Source organism: Lynx rufus, unplaced genomic scaffold (assembly GCF_022079265.1).
Source record: "Lynx rufus isolate CCGP_SWC_20201006 ecotype Redwood Valley unplaced genomic scaffold, mLynRuf1.p SCAF_8, whole genome shotgun sequence".
NCBI classification, from domain to species: domain Eukaryota; kingdom Metazoa; phylum Chordata; class Mammalia; order Carnivora; family Felidae; genus Lynx; species Lynx rufus.
In genome coordinates, this window is record NW_025814896.1 from 50,543,173 (window position 1) to 50,561,294 (window position 18,122).

The window sequence follows — 18,122 nt, forward strand, 5'->3', positions numbered from 1 at the left end:
AATAATAATAGTGGATGGCAGAGACCAGGAAAAGTGTATGTTCCTAACACAAATGATGTAAACAGAAGCTTTAGGACTCTCTTTTTCAATTAATATCTTAGCAAGAGCATTTTTTTCTAAAACTGAAAAGCAGAAATAAAAATCTTGCTTAATTGCCTGGGTGGCTCGGTCGGTTAAGCATCCGACTTCGGCTCAGGTCATGATCTCCCAGGTCCGTGAGTTCGAGCCCCGCGTCGGGCTCTGTGCTGACTGCTCGGAGCCTGGAGCCTGTTTCAGAGTCTGTGTCTCCCTCTCTCTGACCCTCCCCCGTTCATGCTCTGTCTCTCTCTGTCTCAAAAATAAATAAACGTTAAAAAAAAAATTAAAAAAAAAATCTTGCTTAACTGAAAGGAATTCTAGGGACTCCTGGGTGGCTCAGTCGGTTAAGTATCCGACTTTTGATTTCAGCTCAGGTCATGATCTCATGGTGGTTTGTGGGATGGAGCCCCTACATTAGGCTCCACACTGGCAGTACAGAGCCTGCTTGGGATTCTCCCTCCCTCTCTCTGCCCATCCCCCACTCATGCAGATACACAGGAAATTGCTTACAACAGTGGCCTATAGGAGTGGTGAGCCTCTGGGAAAGAAAGGAGACTGCCATTCACTGTTTTATTCTTTTGACTTGTGTATCCCAAATAGTAATTGTTCAAATATGAATATATTCCCTAAGTTAAAGAGATGGAGAGATGGAGTGAAAAAAACTGACCATGTATAGTAGCATGTAGTTTAATAAAACTTACCTCAGTTTTAAGTATATAAAACTATTTAATATATATTAATATGTTCACTATAAATGTACTTAATGGATGGTGATGGAAACCGTTTCTTTTGTAGGCTACAAAGAAGTTTGAAAGTGCTAAACCAAATGTCTCTGTAACTATAAAAATCCTTTCCTACAATACTTACTGAGCAGCCACTGGGTCTTGGCTCCTACCAGATCTAAAATGTTTGTGCACCAGTGGGTTAGATGCGTATATGGAATCAGAAAACATCCATCTTTCTGTTAGTATCCAGGTGCAGTGTCCATTTGTGTCTACTCTTGGCCTTCCTATATAACTTAGTGCTTGGGAGAGACTCTAGACAATTGAGAATTTAGGGCTTTGTAGAACATACCACTTTGAAGAAACTGAAAAAAAAAAAAAAGATGACAGGACACTATTGTTACATCATTTTTTTAAATAAGGGATTTTTAAAAAAATGTTTATTTACTTTTGAGAGAGAAAGAGAGAGCGCAAGTGGGGAAGGGGCAGAGGGGGAGGGAGACACAACCTGAAGTGGGCTCCAGGCTCCTAGTTGTTAGCACACAGCCCAGTGCAGGGCTTAAGCTCAGGAACCGCAAGATCATGACCTGAGATGAAGTCACTTAACTAAGCCACCCAGGTGCCCCTGTTACATTATTTTTTTTAATCTTGAGGAACATTATTCTAAAATAGAAACATTGTTAATAAAATCATAGGTCTACTCCAAGATTCCTTAATATCTTTTGTAATATTCCATTCAGAAGGCAGAAAACTACCAGGTCTTTCCCTATGGAAGGGTGCAAATGGAATGCAATACTGCATTAGTGCACTGTACAGAAATCACAGGGAGGACAAGGAAATAATCTTTTAATTCCCCCTCTCCTCCATAACTTTTGCTGAAGAACTGCTCACTTGACATCCTAGAAACTATCTTGCTGAGTTCTGTCACTATAATCTAGAAGCAATGAATCTTCTCCAGTTAGCATAATGAATGTGACACTGCCTACATCCATTCTGTGGGAGAGCTAAAAGGACAAACCCTCAGCATTGCACATCAATCTATTAGAGAAATCATGCATATAGTTATTTTTCTGTCAAGATCCTCCAATTTAATATTTTTTAAATAGCTAAAATATAATCAAGGTCACATGGAACTATACACAAACATACCCTGTTCACTATTGTTCAGCTTCATAGCAACAACACCATGGGACAGTCAAGGGCACAATCAGTTTTAAAAATTAAGAGTGAGAAGTAAACACAACAGGACACTTGCACAATGGCAGAGAATCCTGTTCTTGGCAGTAGACAGAAAATGATTGGCTAAAGAAATAGTTACAGATAGGCATAATCTAGAGTCTAAGTATCATAATCATAGGATATTTAAATGAGGATATGTATAACTATAGTTGTATGTATAGTTATACATATCCTAAAAGTCTAATATTTTACGTTAGTAGCTTCTTATATAAAGGTTAAAACAAAAACCTATGAAAAACCAACCTAAATCATTCTTTCTTTTTTCCTTAATTAACCATTTTACTCCAAGTTTGATTGAAGTCATGAGACAGTCTAGCTTAATGGCCTAGAAAAAGTTTTCTAGTTGCAAGATGCCTTAATCCTTAATTAATAAGCCCAAAGTGAACAATGAATTCGATATAAAAATTGTGAAACAAGGATATATTTCCTAGAATTTGAAAAACAGGAGACTTAAGGCAGATGGTTAACACCCAGAGCCCCTTAAGTTATATTAAAATGACACCCTGGAAATATCTTATAGCAAAACATAATTTTCTCTTAGATTTCATCATATGGGTGAAACTGTTCAGGCCAGTAAAGAATTCATGGGAGAGCTGCGTGGTTAGGCTGCACCAAGACAATCCCCCTCTGAAGTATCCACAGAAGGAAAATGACTTGGTACCCTGTGGTTTGTACTTATCCTCAGCAAGACAGCCTAGTCCCCTTAACCCACTGTGTACCTGGGAAAAGATTGTAAAAATACTTCTGTAAGAGGTAAAGACAATAAGAACCTATAAGTACACTCTGGAAAGATGTGAAAATGTCAGAGAAGGAGCACCACATGCTGATTTTAACAGCTTTTTTACTGGAGGAATCTGTTGTGTATACACCATAGGAAAATTGTACCCCCCCCAACCCCCAGAAAAAGGTCATGCAGAAAAATTAGATTCATAAAAGAATGTAATTCAAAGTAGGCAAAAATATGGCATATGTTTAAAAAAATATGCAAAATAATTTCACTACAGAATACCTTAATTGGCATGTGACTTAGTACTATTTACTATTAACCAGATCTGATTATTCTAATAAATCTCTGATATATCTTTTCTGGAATATCTATTTTTAAAATATATCTTTTTTAAACATTTTTATTTTTAATTAATGTTTATTTTTGAGAGAGAGACAGAACACAAGTCGGGGAGGGGCAGAGAGAGAGGGAGACAGAATCCGAAGCAGGCTCCAGGCTCTGAGCTGTCAGCTAAGAACCCAACGTGGGGCTTGAACCCACAAACCATGAGATCATGACCTGGGCCAAAATCAGACACTTAACCGACTGAGCCATCCAGGCGCCCCTAAAATATATCTATTTTTAAGACAGAACATAAAACCTGTATTTGTGAATCCAGTATAAGCTATCTTGCCTGGTATCTTCATGGATCCAAGATATTAAAAGATTAATAAAATAATTCTTTAAAAACCTCAAGTTACAGATTTAACAAATAATATATTTCCTCAAGTTTTCTGGATTATCCTACTAAAAATAACTTGTATTAATTAATGTACTCTGGATTTCCAGATATAAATACCAGTCAATGGTTGGCTGGCCACTGAATCATAAGTAAAATTATTCTTAGAACTGGGTCATAATATATGGAATGCCTTAACTTTTCTTAGTTCAAACCCTGTAATTTTACCCTAAAATACATAATCATGTCCTTTTATGTGCTTTAAGCTGACATATTGACTGTGCAGTCTATACTTTGTAAGACAGCAGGTAACTCTAGCACAGAAGAAATTATATAATGTGGCATGGGGGATGACTTCAGTGGCATTATTCCATTTTTATTTATCCAGACTGTTGCTTTTAGCCCTGCATTAAGACCTCCTTGTATATCAGTTTCTAGTGTGTCACCAACCATCACACAGTCCCCAGGCTGTACTCCAAGGAGACTACAGCAGTAATAAAATATGGAAGGTGATGGTTTCTCTTCCTTCTGCTCTCCACCTACAACGATAGCATCAAAATAGGACTGGCAGGCACAAGCCTCGATCTTCTCCCTTTGGGTCTGGCAGTCTCCATTTGTCAGTAAAAGTAGGCGGACCTCCTTTCGAAGTTCAGTGAGCATGGCTTTGACATCTTCTGCTAGTATCATATGCTGTAAACGTGTAGATTTCCACAGGAAATAACATTCTTCAGCCAATATCCTATTGGCTGCACCACCCTTCGTTTCCTGGATTGCTTCTTCCCAATGTAAAGTCCTGAGATCAGTAATGCAAGTACTGGAAGGATGAAAACATTCCTTGCTGAGTTTAACTTGCACTTTGTCACAGATGGTTTTAGCCTCTTCTTTGTAATGGTATTTTGATTGTAAGAGCTTTATCACCTAAATAAAAGAAAATAGGTCTATTAGCACACTTCAGGTCTTTAATAGTCATGCCCTGAGAAGCCACACTCCTAAAATCTCAGAGCAGAGATTCTAACTCCATATGTCTGCCTTAAGGCAGCTGTATTAGCACACCATTTGTAGTAGGAATATAAAAATATAGAGAATACCAGAGTGAAGATCTCCCAACCTCTCTCTACAGAACTCATTCATATATTTAACCGATTTCTATTCTAAGAAGTGTCTTCATAGATAGCTCATAACAACCCTTCATTTGGCAGTCTACCATCTTTTATTCTGGTTATGTAGAAATAGAAAGAAAACTTATATTTATATTCAGTAAAAACATTTTAAATTCCTCAAAACCATTATTTAGACTCTTCCAAAAATAATGCTGGTTCATCCAACCTTTTCTTATCTATGTCCATTTTATGTTGTGAAGGCCTAAATTGACCACCATATAAAATGGAACCTAATTCTGTTCTTTTAGAAACATATATTCAGTTCTAATGTAATCAAGCATGTTCTGTGATTTCAGCCATTTAATGACCCAGTGCTTTGTCCAAACCTAGTTCTCCAGATAAAAATCTTCAACAAGTTCTGAGTCACACTCTGTTACACTGGTTCTGAATCCCCCATTAGAATTACATGCTCTCGCTCATGTTCCACATCTTTTTATCTTAGCTTTTATTGCATTAGATTCTTTTCTATTTGGCCTGTCTTCTAACATTTACTAAGACCCAATGCTCACATACATCATTTCTAACCTTTTCCACAACTCTGCAAGTGTTTTTGAAATGAAGAAATGGAAGTTCAGAACTGTTAAGTAACTTGCCCAAGTTGGGATTTAAATCCAAACTTGCCTACTTCCAAAGCACACATGCTTGCCTTTATACTATTGTATTAGGCAGTAGAGACTGGATCTGTTGTCCTTATGACATGATCTGGTGGGGAAAATAAGCAGGTATGTAACCACCATAAATGCTGGCTTGAGTGCCATGACAGTCATGTAAATAACAATGGAAATAAAATTCAAGAAGCAAGTCATTCCACAGGGTTATTGGTTAAGGCTTGGCAGAGAAGATAACATTTAAACCAAGGTGTTAACAAGCCAATAAGATGGGCACGGGAGGATAAAATCATTCTAGACAGAAAGAAGAGCATGAACAAAGATGCAGAGCTTAGAATTTTGAGAACTGGGAAAGGTGAGAAGCAGAGTTCAAGATGAAATTCAAGGCGTGTGAGGGAGGATAGTAAGATATGGGGCTGGAGAGGCTATTTGCAACTGTTTGTGAAAGGCCTTCAATCTCAGGCTGGGGCAGAGGCTACCCAAATCCCCTTGGTATGCAGTATTCCCATAATGCCTATACCTTCATACTGTGATTAGGTAGACTTCTCTGTTTAAGAGCTTTATTTGACCACAGGAGCACCCATGCACATAGGCTAGGGTGGAAGTGGTACCCTGGGAAAAGGCCTCAACCAATGAGGGGCAGAAAATGTAGATAAATATCTCTGCTTTCTTGTCCCTTGGAAAGGACAATTGAAGCATGTTCTCTTCATGCTGTGTCCCAGAGTTCCCTAGCTGTTCACACCAGTAACCTGCTCATTTAAACTTTCCTTCTTTGTATGATTCCACCACTCTCCTAGAGTACTTCCAAGGATCACCTCCCAAATGGATTACCTTCATCTGAAGTCCCTGTCTTAGGGACATCTGGGGAAAGATGACAACGCCAAGACATTTTTGGATCTTTGAATGATGAGTTCAAGGCACATAACTGGGAACAAAGTTATCTGTTGTTGGACCAAAGTGGTCAAACAAGTTTAAATGTGTTGCCCTAAACTACATAGGGAACAAGTAGTATGCTACTCACAAGACTGAATTCACAATTCACCTACTGAAAAGGGGAAAGAGATTAATAAACACATCCTTCTTCCTTCAGAGTATAAGATTCACATCAAAAGTAAAGGAAATAGTGTGAGGGGCAAGATGGCGGAATAGCATGGAAGTTTTTTTTGCGTCTCTCATCCCTAAAATACAGCCATATCAAAACTAAACCATCCTGCACACCTAGAAAACTAATCTGAGGATTAACACAACAATTTGCACAACCTGAACCACAGAACTCAGCAGGCACGTTGCGCAGAGAGGTGAACTGGGGGAGAGAGAAGCTGCAGAGGGCAGGGAGCTGTTTTGCTTGTGGAGAGAGGACGGAGATGGGAGGAGAGCAACCCCTCCCTGCCCGAAAGCAGCTAGAGAGAAAAGAAAGAGTTAGCAAGGGACTTAACAAAAAAAGGGAGAAAGGAGAAAGGAGAGGGTTTAAATTCCATTAAGACTCTATAAACAGGGGGAGCACAGAGCCTGAAACTCCACAGCTAGATACCTGGTGGTGCTCTGGTGAGAAGGGCAAATCACCAGGGGTAGAAAGTGAGGTCCTTGGCCCACATGGGGAGAGGTGGTTTCCCTGCTGGGAGGACATTTGGTAGAGGCAGTGTGGCCACCCCACAGGCAAAGGTCCCAGCGGATCCTGAAGAACAACCACATTTGCTGGTGCTGGAACAAGGACATTAAGTGGGAACCTGGGTGCCAGATGTGTGTTGTGATTTACCATAATCCCTGAAACACTGCTGCTACATGATTGTGAAAATTTTCTGGGGTGGGTTGGCACCCAACCACAGTCTTTGGGCAAAGGCAGGAGCATAGTTCTGCAAATATTACTGGGGGCAGGTGGGCACCAGGCCATTGGTCGGTAAGACTCTCCTCTATAGAGTCATAACAGGTCAAAGCCACAGTCCCTCAGAAGTGAGATGCATAACACAGCCGCATCTAAGATAAAACTCAGGAGGGAGATGCTGGCCTGGCAACCTGACAGTTTGGTCACAGACAGTGTAAAAGCGGGAATGGATGGACTGGAGACAAAGGACAGGTGCCCGATTGCTGATCGGGGAGAACAGAGTTCTGATACTAGACACTAGGGAGCTGGGTGATACCATTTTACCCCTCCTGCACAGGTGCATACACCCCTACACATGCCACAACAATCCACCCCAGTAAGCTAAGAAGCGCCATCTAGTGGAGAATGGAGACATTACACTAAGCCCCACCCAACTGGGCCAACCTTGCTCTTCAGGAACACCACAAATCTCTCTGCCTGCTTACTTTACAGACTATAAAGTGCTTCATAGTTGAACTTCTAGCGGAAATCGATGTAATTTCAATCGTATTTCGGTCTGTTCACTGGTCCATCTATTCAATTATTTTTTTTCTTTTCTTATTGTTCAATACAGAAAGAGAAAACATTTATTCTCATTTTCAATTTTTGTTAAAAATATCTCTTTAAATTTTTTCTATTTTTTTTACTTTTTGAAAATTTTCAAATTCTATTTTACTTCCATCATTTCATTTTATTCTATTTCATTGTATTCATTTTTCAAGTTTTCAAACATTTTCCTTTTTTTCCTTTTATTATCTTTCCATTTTTTCTTTAATCTGTCAAGCTCCTTTCAATAACCAAAAAAACAAACCTAGAATCTAACATCATATATTTGATTTTATGTGTGTGTGTTGGTTTTAATTTTTTAATTTCAGTTTTTTTTACCTTATTAATTCATTTTCTTCCTTCAAAATGATGAAACAAAGGAATTCATCCAAAAAAAAAAAAAAAAAAGAACAGGAAGAAATGACAGCCACGGACTTAATCAACAATGATACAAGCAAGATGTCTGAACCAAAATTTAGAATCACGATAATAATACTTGCTGGGGTTGAAAATAGATTAGAATCCCTTTCTGCAGAGATAAAAGAAGTAAAAGCTAGTCAGGATGAAATAAACAATGCTATAACTGAGCTGCAATCTCGAATGTATGCCATGGCAGCAAGGTTGGATGAGGCAGAGCAGCGAATCAGCGATACAGAGGACAAATTTATGGAGAATAATGAAGAAGAAAAAAGAGGGAGATTAAGCAAAAGAGCATGATTTAAGAATTAGAAAAATCAATGACTCATTAAAAAGGAACAACATCAGAATCATAGGGGTCCCAGAAGATGAAGAAAGAGAAAAAGGGGCAGAAGGGTTATGTGAGCAAATCATAGCTGAAAACATTCCTAATCTGGGGAAAGACACAGACATCAAAATCCAGGAAGCACAGAGGACTCCCATTAGATTCAACAAAAACTGACCATCAACAAGGCATATCATAGTTAACTTCACAAAATACTCAGGTAAGGAAAGAATCATGAAAGCAGCAAGGGAAAAAAGTCCTTAACCTACAAGGGAAGACAGATCAGGTTTGCAGCAGATCTATCCACAGAAACTTAGCAGGCCAGAATGGAGTGGCAGGATATATTCAATGTGCTGAATCAGAAAAATATGCAGCCAAGGATTCTTTATCAAGCAAGCCTGTCATTCAAAATAGGAGAGATAAAAAGTTTCCCAAACAAAAATTAAAGGAGTTTGTGGCCACTAAACCAGCCCTGCAGGAAATTTTAAGGGGGATTCTTTGAGGGAAGAAACATCTCTCTTTCTCTCTCTCTCTCTCTCTCTGTGTATGTGCGTGTGTGCGTATACACACCAAAAGCAACAAAGAATCGAAAGGACCAATGAACACCACCAGAAACTCCAACTCTACAAGCATCATAATGGCAATAAATTCATATCTTTCAGTATCCACTCTAAATGTCAATGGACTCAATGTTACAATCAAAAGACATAGGGTAACAGAATGGATAAGAAAACAAGATCCATCTATATGCTGTTTACAAGAGACCCACTTTAGACCTAAAGACACCTTCAGATTGAAAATAAGGGGATAGAGAACAATCCATCATGCTAATGGTTGACAAAAGAAAGCCAGAGTAGCCATACTTATATGGCAGACAATCTAGACTTTAAAATAAAGACTGTATCAAGAGATGCAGAAGGGCATTATATCAAAATCAAGGGGTCTATCCACCAAGAAGACCTAACAATTGTAAACATTTATGTGCCAAATGTGGAAACACCCAAATAAATTACAAACATAAAGAAACTCATCGATAGTAATACCATAATAGTAGGAGACTTTAACACCCCACTCACAGCAATGATCATTTGATCATCTAATCAAAAAATCAACAAGGAGGGGTGCCTGGGTGGCTCAGTCCGTTGGGCGTCCGACTTTGGCTCAGGTCATGATCTTGCGGTCCGTGAGTTCGAGCCTCGCATCAGGCTCTGTGCTGACAGCTCAGAGCCTGGAGCCTGTTTCAGATTCTGTGTCTCCCTCTCTCTCTGACCCTCCCCCGTTCATGCTCTGTCTCTTTCTGTCTCAAAAATAAATAAATGTTAAAAAGAAATTAAAAAAAAATCAACAAGGAAACAATGGCTTTGAATGACACACTGGACCAGATGGACTTAACAGATATATTCAGAACATTTCATCCTAAAGCAGCAGAATATACATTCTTCTCCAGTGCACAAGGAACGTTCTCCCGAATAGACCACATACTGGGACACAAATCAGCCCTCAGCAAGTGCAAAAAGATTGAGATCATACCGTGCATATTTTCAGACCACAATACTATGAAACTCAAAATCAACTACAAGAAAAAATGTGGAAAGGTAACCAATACTTGGAGACAAAAGAACATCTTACTGAAGAATGAATGGGCTAACCAAGTTAAAGAGGAAATTAAAAAGTACACGGAAGCCAATTAAAATGATAACACCAGAGCCCCAAACCTCTGGGACGCAGCAAAAGCGGTCATAAGAGGGAACTATATAGCAATTCAGGCCTTCCTAGGAAGGAAGAAAGGTCTCAGATACACAACCTAACCTTACACCTTACAGAGCTGGAAAAAGAACAGCAAATAAAACCCCAAACCAGCAGAAGACAGGAAATAATAAAGATCAGAGCAGAAATTAATACTATCAAACCCAAAATGAAAGAGTAGAACAGATCAATGAAACCAGAAGCTGGTTCTTTGAAAGATTTAACAAAATTGATAAACCCCTAGCCAGTTTGTTTCAAAAAGAAAAAGGAAAGGACCCAAATAAATAAAACCAAGAATGAAAGAGGTGAGATCACAATCAACAGAGCAGAAATACAAACAATAATAAGAGAATATTATGAGCAATTATACGCCAATAAAATGGGCAATCTAGAAGAAATGGATAAATTCCTAGAAACATATAAACTACTAAAACTGAAACAGGAACAGAAAATTTGAACAGACCCATAACCAGTAAAGAAATAGAACTAGTAAACAAAAGTCTCCCCCAAAACAAGAGTCCAGCGCCAGACGGCTTTCCACGGGAATTTTACCAAACATTTAAGGAAGAGTTAAAACCTATTCTCTTGAAGGTGTTCCAAAAAATAGAAATGGAAGGAAAACTTCTAAACTCTTTCTATGAAGCCAGCATTACCTTGATTCCAAAGCCAGACAGAGACCCTATTAAAAAGGAGAACTATAGACCAATTTCCCTGATGAACATGGATGCAAAAATACTCAACAAGATACTTGTCAACCAGATCCAATACATTAAAAAAATTATTCACTACGACCAAGTGGGATTTATACTTGGGATGCAGGGCTGGTTCAATACCCACAAAACAACCAATGTGATACATCACATGAATAAAAGAAAATACAAGAACTACATGATCCTCTCAATAGATGCAGAGAAAGCATTTGACAAAATACAGCATCCTTTCTTAATACAAACCATCAAGAAAGTAGGAATAGAAGGATCATACCTCAAGATCATAAAAGCCATGTATGATAGACCCACCGCTAATATCCTCCTCAATGGGGAAAAAATGAGAGCTTTCCCCTTAATATCAGGAACAAGACAGGGATGTCCACTCTCACCACTGTTACTCAACATAGCCTCATCAATCAGACAACACAAAGAAGCAAAATGCATCCAAATCAACCAGGAGGAGGTCAAACTTTCACTCTTCGCAGATGACATGATACTCTACATGGAAAACCCAAATGCTTCCACCAAAAAACTGCTAGAACTTATCCATGAATTCAGCAAAGTGGCAGGATATAAAATCAATGCACAGAAATTGGTTGCATTCCTATACACCAATAAAGAAGCAACAGAAAGAGAATCAAGGAGTTGATCCCATTTACAATTGCAACAAAACCCATAAAATACCTACGAATAAATCTAACCAAAGAGGTGAAAAATCTATACAGTGAAAACTACTGAAAACTTATGAAAGAAATAGAACACACAAAAAATGGAAAAACATCCCATGCTCCTGGATAGGAAGAACAAATATTGTTAAAAAGTCTGTACTACCCAAAGCAATCTACATATTCACTGCAATCCCTATCAAAATAACACCAGCATTCTTCACAGAGCTAGAACAAACAATCCTAAAATTTGTATGCAATCAGAAAAGACCCTGAATAGCCAAAGCAATCTTGGAAAAGAAAGCCAAAGCTGGAGGTTTCACAATCTCGGGCTTCAAGCTGTATTACAAAGCTGTAATCATCAAGACAGCGTGGTACTGGCACAAAAACAGACACTCAGATCAATGGAACAGAATAGAAAATCCAGAGATGGACCAACGAATATATGGCTAACTAATAATTGACAAAGTAGGAAAGAATATCCAATGGAATAAAGACAGTGTCTTCAGCAAGTGGTGCTGGGAAAACTGGACAGTCACATGGAGAAAAATGAACCTGGACCACTTTCTTACATCATACACAAAAATAAACTCAAAATGGATGAAAGACCTCAATGTAAGACAGGAAGGCATTAAAATCCTCGAAGAGAAAGCAGGCAAAAACCTCTTTGACTTCAGCTGGAGCAACTTCATATTTAACAAGTCTCCAGAGGCAAGGGAAACAAAAGCAAAAATGAATTCTTGGGACGTCATCAAAATAAAAAGCTTCTGCACAGTGAAGGAAACAATCAACTAAAAGGCAAGTGACGGAATGGGAGAAGATATTTGCAAACAACATAGCAGATAAAGGGTAGTATCCAAAATCTATAAAGAACTTATCAAACTCAACACCCCAAAAATAAATAATCCAGGGGCGCCTGGGTGGCTCAGTCGGTAAAGCGTCCGACTTCAGTTCAGGTCATGATTTCACGGCTTGTGAGTTCGAGCCCCATGTCAGGCTCTGTGCTGACAGCTCAAAGCCTGAAGCCTGCTTCCGATTCTGTGTCCCTCTTTTGCTCTCCCCCTCCGCCCCCAATTGTGCTCTCTCTCTCAAGAATACATAAAACATTAAAAAAATTAAAAAAAAAACAAGTAAGCCAGTGAAGAAGTGGGCAAAAGACATGAATAGACACTTCTCCAAAGAAGACATCCAGATGGCCAACAGACACCTGAAGAAATGCTCAACATCACTCATCATCAGGGAAATACTAATCAAAACCACAATGAAATACCACCTCACACCTAGTCAGAATGGCTAACATTCACAACTCAGGCAACAACAGATGTTGGTGAGGATGCAGAGAAAAAGGATCTCTTTTGCACTGCTGGTGGGAATGCAAACTGGTGCAGCCACTCTGGAAAACAATATGGAGGTTCCTCAAAAAATTAAAAATAGAACTACCCTACAACCCAGCAATTGCACTACTAGGTATTTATCCAAGGGAGGGGCACATGCATCCCAATGTTTACAGCAGCACTACACAATAGCCAAAGTATGGAAAGAGCCCAAATTTCCATTGAATGATGAATGGATAATGAAGAAATGGTACATATATACAATGCAGTGTTACACAGCAATCAAAAATAATGAAATCTTATCATCTGCAACTACGTGGATGGAAGTAAAGGGTATTATGCTATGTGAAATTAGTCAGAGAAAGACAAATAGCACGTGACTTTACTCATATGAGGACAGATGAACACAAGGTAAGGGAAGCAAAAATAATACAAAAATAGGGAGGGGAACAAAACAGAAGAGACTCTTAAATATACAGAACAAATAGAGGGTTGTTGGAGGGGTTGAAGGAGGGGAGACAGGCTAAATGGGAAAGGGGCATTAAGGAATCTATTCCTGAAATCATTGTTGCAGTATATGCTAACTAACTTGGATGTAAATTAAAAAATAAAAATAAAAAAGGAAAGGAAATATTGTTCAGGCTATTTTTGTTCATCAAAAAATGCAAGAGTTAAGAAAAGTCTTATTAGTCCAAGAAAAATATACCAATCCTAAGAATTTTAGATGAAGGCAAAGTTTAATTTCAATGAACAAACCAAGCTTCTTCAGCTTTCACACTAATGTCACCATCTTTTCTAACCATGTCAGTTGAATTACTCTTGAGCTATGATGGAAGGCCACTAAGTTTTAGCAACCCTATTGCTACACAATAAAAGAACACAGGCCCCTAGAAGTCCACAGTTCTTGAGCTTAAATAGGAGCTAGCTCATAGTTAGCAAACTGAAAGCTCCCCATAAACATCCCATTTCCTGTTACTGTAATTGCCAATTCATTTCTTATGTTTTCAGGGCTCTTAAAAAGCAGAATTAGCTTACCTTAAAATGGAGTCTTCTAAAGGTACAGAATACCACTTTCAAGTTTTGCAATTTCTTCCAAGTATATCCTCTGAATTAACTTTTCCATTTTTTTTTTTTCCACACAGCAAGTAATTACAGATTCACTTGGGATCACAAGTAGCATTTTAACATTAACACATTAGGGGAAAAGTTTATCAGTCATTTATACATTAATATTAATTAAAACAGAAATAACACCTATTGAATCACTAGATTTTATACCTGAAACTAATGTTAACATTGTGTCAACTATATTTCAATAAAACAAAAACACCTAAGTTGAATTAGTACACGCTATTACTAGTGCACACAATCTTAATGCCCCAACTGAGAAAATGAGAGTTTTGATTGAATTGGGGGTGGAGTAAAACGATCTCTAACTTGGAAGTGTGATGACATTTTATGCAAGGGGTAAGGCTGGCCTGAAAAGGACTCTGCGCACAGTTAAGCCCATTAAGTACTCAGGGGCATGAAGAAAGGAGCCCTAAGACAGTAAAGGGGGAGGGGGATCAATTTGATGTCATAAGATAAACTCAAACTTCTAGTTCAAAACTCTAAGACTCATCTTAACCAATACAAAAAGAAGACTCTATCCTACTCCTGCTTTCTGGACCCAGAATTAAAGTTAGTATCATCACTACTAGCTTTTAGCTGATTGTGATTGCGATTTAAACACTTTCTGAGGGATAGAGTGGGAACTATATAACAGTTTACAATACTAGGATAGTATATGAAGTGGCTGAATTCCAAATAAAACGGAGTTAAGAATATATGCTCACAAGGGCACCTGAGTGGCTCAGTCAGTTGAGCCTCTGACTCTGGATTTCGGCTCAGGTTATGATCTCATAGTCATGGGTTTGAGACCCATGCAGGGCTCCACACTGGCAGTGTGGAGCCTGCTTGGGATTCTCTCTTTCTCTCTCTGCCCCTCCCCAGCTCTCTTTCTCTCTTTCAAAGTAAACAAAAACAATTTTTAATAAAAAAAATTAAAAATACATGCTCACAAAATAGGACTGCCTGCATAGAGTCTACCAATTCAAGCAGCTCTTGTGCTATTTTAGCTCAAGTCTTTCCTCAAACATCATTTATTCTATGTGACCTATCTGACCAACCTATTTAAAATTACAATTCATTCTCCCCTCCACTTTTCTGAACATACTTATAAATAAATATACATCTGATGTATTATGTTCACAGTCATCCCCACTAGAGAGTAAACTCACAAATGCAGAAATCTTTTCTGCTCTGTTCACTGAGAAACTGCAATTTCCTGTGGACAGCTTCCTCTTGGGTAGTGACACGGACAGGCCTGAAGAGGGTGGAAAGAAAGAACTCTCCCAGAAAGGGAAATGGCTCCTTCTCCCCAAGCCCAAGGCAATGGCTAAGACCTTTCCTCTCCTTCTCCTTTCAATAGAGTATTTATGAAAGCTGACATATTACTTCTGAACAGGCCAACATTTATGGATGATGCTGTATTCTTATGTGATAAAGCATTCCTTTTATAGTCAAAAGCACACACAAACTCTGCTCATTTGATAGAATGTTTATAAAGGAGGTGGCAACTGAACCAAGTCTGGAAACCTGGATTTTTATTTATCCATCCATCCATCCATCCATCCATCCATCCATCCATCATTTATTCAATATTTACCATGCATCAAATGAATGACTACAACAGTTTGTTCCCTCTTAAGAAGCTATTAAGTTGTAGGCATCTGAGTTACAAAACTTGTTAATATCCTTTGATAAGTATATCTTGAACAAAATACAGTGCTGGTATAAGGGAGGGTATAAAGACTAGGGAGAAATAGAATCTGACTTTCGTTCAGAAATTTCACTGTGGCAGGAATGTGAAGGATGAACTGGACATAGTGAACTTGGAGACACCACCACAGCAATAGTCTAGGTGACAGGGTGGATGGTATAATTCATCAAGTGAACATTTGGATGGCATGTACTTTCCAGGTTTAAATTAAACCTGGTAAGGATACTGAGGATTAAGATCATTATTCAAATTTTAAAATAAGAATTTAAGATTTAGAGTGGTTACATAACTTGTTCAGGCACTTTCAGCTAGGTACTGGGAGAGCTGTGATTGAAACTCAAATGTCTAATTTTATTATTTATTTATTTTAAACATAATTTATTGTCAAGTTAGCTAACATACAGTATATATGATATGCTCTTGGCTTCAGGAGTAGATTCCCATGATTCATCACTTACATACAATACCCAGTGTTCATCCCAAGTGCCCTCTTCAATGACCATCACCCATTTTCCCCTCCCCCCCATAAACCATCAGTTTGTTCTCTGTGTTTAAGAGTCTCTTATGGTTTTCCTCCCTCTCTGTTTGAAACTATTTTTTCCCCTTTCCTTCCGCCCTTGTCTTCTGTTAAGTTTCTCAAATTCCACATATGAGTGAAAACATATATGTGTCTTTCTCTGACTTATTTCACTTACCAAATGCCTGATTTCAAAGCATGAACTCTTGGCCTATAGCATTATTTGGCCTAAACCAAGAATTTAATTGCAATATACTGGGCCTGACCTGCCAAGAACACAAAATATGCCCCTGAGGTCAAGGTAAAGGGTATAAAGATAAAAAGGATAGTCAATAGTGTGGAATGCCTCAGTAAAGTCATTAAGACAGACTTAAAATGTCCATTGATTCTGGCAATTTGGGAGGTGCCTAATGACCTGGCAAGTCTATTTCATTAGCAAGACAGAAACTGTATGTCAAGAGATTTAGTAATAAATAAAATGTGGAGATAATGTATATAGATTTCTTTTGAAAAACATGGTCGTCAACTGAGATAGGTAACATCCAGTGAAGAGAGAAGGATTCAAGGGAGGCATTCTTTTTAATGTTTTTAAGTGTGGGACAGACCTGAATATTCAGGAGTGGAATGCACCAACAAAGAGGATGAAGATCCAGGGAGTTAAAACCTAACTAATGAAGACTAAAGAGGTTGGAACACTCAGGGTTGGAAGGATTAGCTTTTGAAAGTGGGTTTTTCACATCTGATCACTCTTGGTTTTCTCCTTAGAGCTGAAGGCATTAGAAAGAAAAGGGGGATTAGAGGGCTTGAAAAGCATGGGAAAGGTCTGACACAACATTTGTGGGTATGGAGAGGATGCTGCTGAGCAATGCCTCATGAAAGGAATGCTCTGTGAAGCACGGAGTTTGGGTGTCACCTCAGATATCTAAGGGTCACACCCACAGCAGGGAGACTGGAGGTGAATTCCTGCGGAGAAAATTCTCTGGAGTCAATTAAGTCCAGACTCGCCACTGACAGTTGCGTAACTTCTTGGGTCTCCTCAAAGATCCATCGAAGACCACTCAGTGCGGGTACGACCCTCCCGGAGGTCAACGGCGGAGAGGATGGCGCCTAGCTGGTCCGAACCTGCCCTGGCAAGAAGCCAGAAGCCAGGTGTCTCCAAGTGTGGTATGAACGTCCATGTTTGTGGGCGACTCTGCCACCGTGGCAGTTTTAATGACATCCTTTCACGTCCCACAGCACTGGAAACAACTTCAAGAACCCAGCGTCCCAGAACCTGGGCGTAGCCAGGCAGGTAACCCAAGGGGCTGGGAGTGAGGGAAGGCAGCAGCACCAGCCAACACCCCCTGCCCACTCGTCTTTCTTTCCCGATCCTTCCGACATGGGGCCAGGGGCCTCAAAGGACGAGAAGCCAGTGCCTCTGGGATGACCTGGCCCCGGTGCGGTTTCGGCGGAGATAGCACTGGAAAGGTCAGGGGTGGGAAGACACCAAGGGGACAGGAAAGCGCGTGATACAGGGTGGGCGCATTGACCCTGCCTGGAGGAGGGCCGCGGGAGTCGGGACGTTACCTCCAACATGCCTTTTCTACTCGCCCCGGCCGTGTCGATGAGCGTGTTGTCCAGATCAAAGAAAACGGCCCGTACCTGGTTCAAGACCATTCCGCCAACCGCGCGCGTACCGTTCCAACTCCGCCTCTGTCACCGCCACCCGCGCATGCGTGAAGAGGGACTGCGGGCACGGAAGACGTGGGCGGAGCCGTGAGGTCACCTGACCATTCCTTGCAGCCGGCGGGACTCCCGCGAGATGTCTCAATAGTGGAGTGTCTGAGACAGCGAGATACCGCGAGAGTCCGGAATCGCGGTCTGTTGGTAGCGACCGAAACGTGCCACTGTCAGCGGGCGGGTCGTATCTGAACAGCTTCAGAGTGTGG

The 18,122-nt window shown here is 39.7% G+C and overlaps 1 protein-coding gene across 3 annotated transcripts; it reads right to left on the reverse strand.

Moving 5' to 3' along the window:
• Positions 1-3,319: 3,319 nt before the first annotated feature.
• On the reverse strand, positions 3,320-17,896 carry NANP (N-acetylneuraminic acid phosphatase). Of its 3 annotated transcripts, none has more exons than XM_047068974.1 (2): positions 17,761-17,896; positions 3,320-4,402 (listed from the first exon to the last, which is right to left on the reverse strand). In XM_047068974.1, exons 1-2 carry the CDS (start codon positions 17,848-17,850, stop codon positions 3,746-3,748), a joined length of 747 nt encoding a protein of 248 aa, XP_046924930.1. In that variant the 5' UTR covers positions 17,851-17,896; the 3' UTR covers positions 3,320-3,745. The 3 variants fall into 3 exon arrangements, with proteins under 3 accessions (XP_046924930.1, XP_046924932.1, XP_046924931.1); XM_047068976.1 differs by having other exon boundaries at positions 17,836-17,887; XM_047068975.1 differs by lacking the exon at positions 17,761-17,896 and adding an exon at positions 6,784-6,916.
• Between the last annotated feature and the right edge of the window lie 226 nt (positions 17,897-18,122).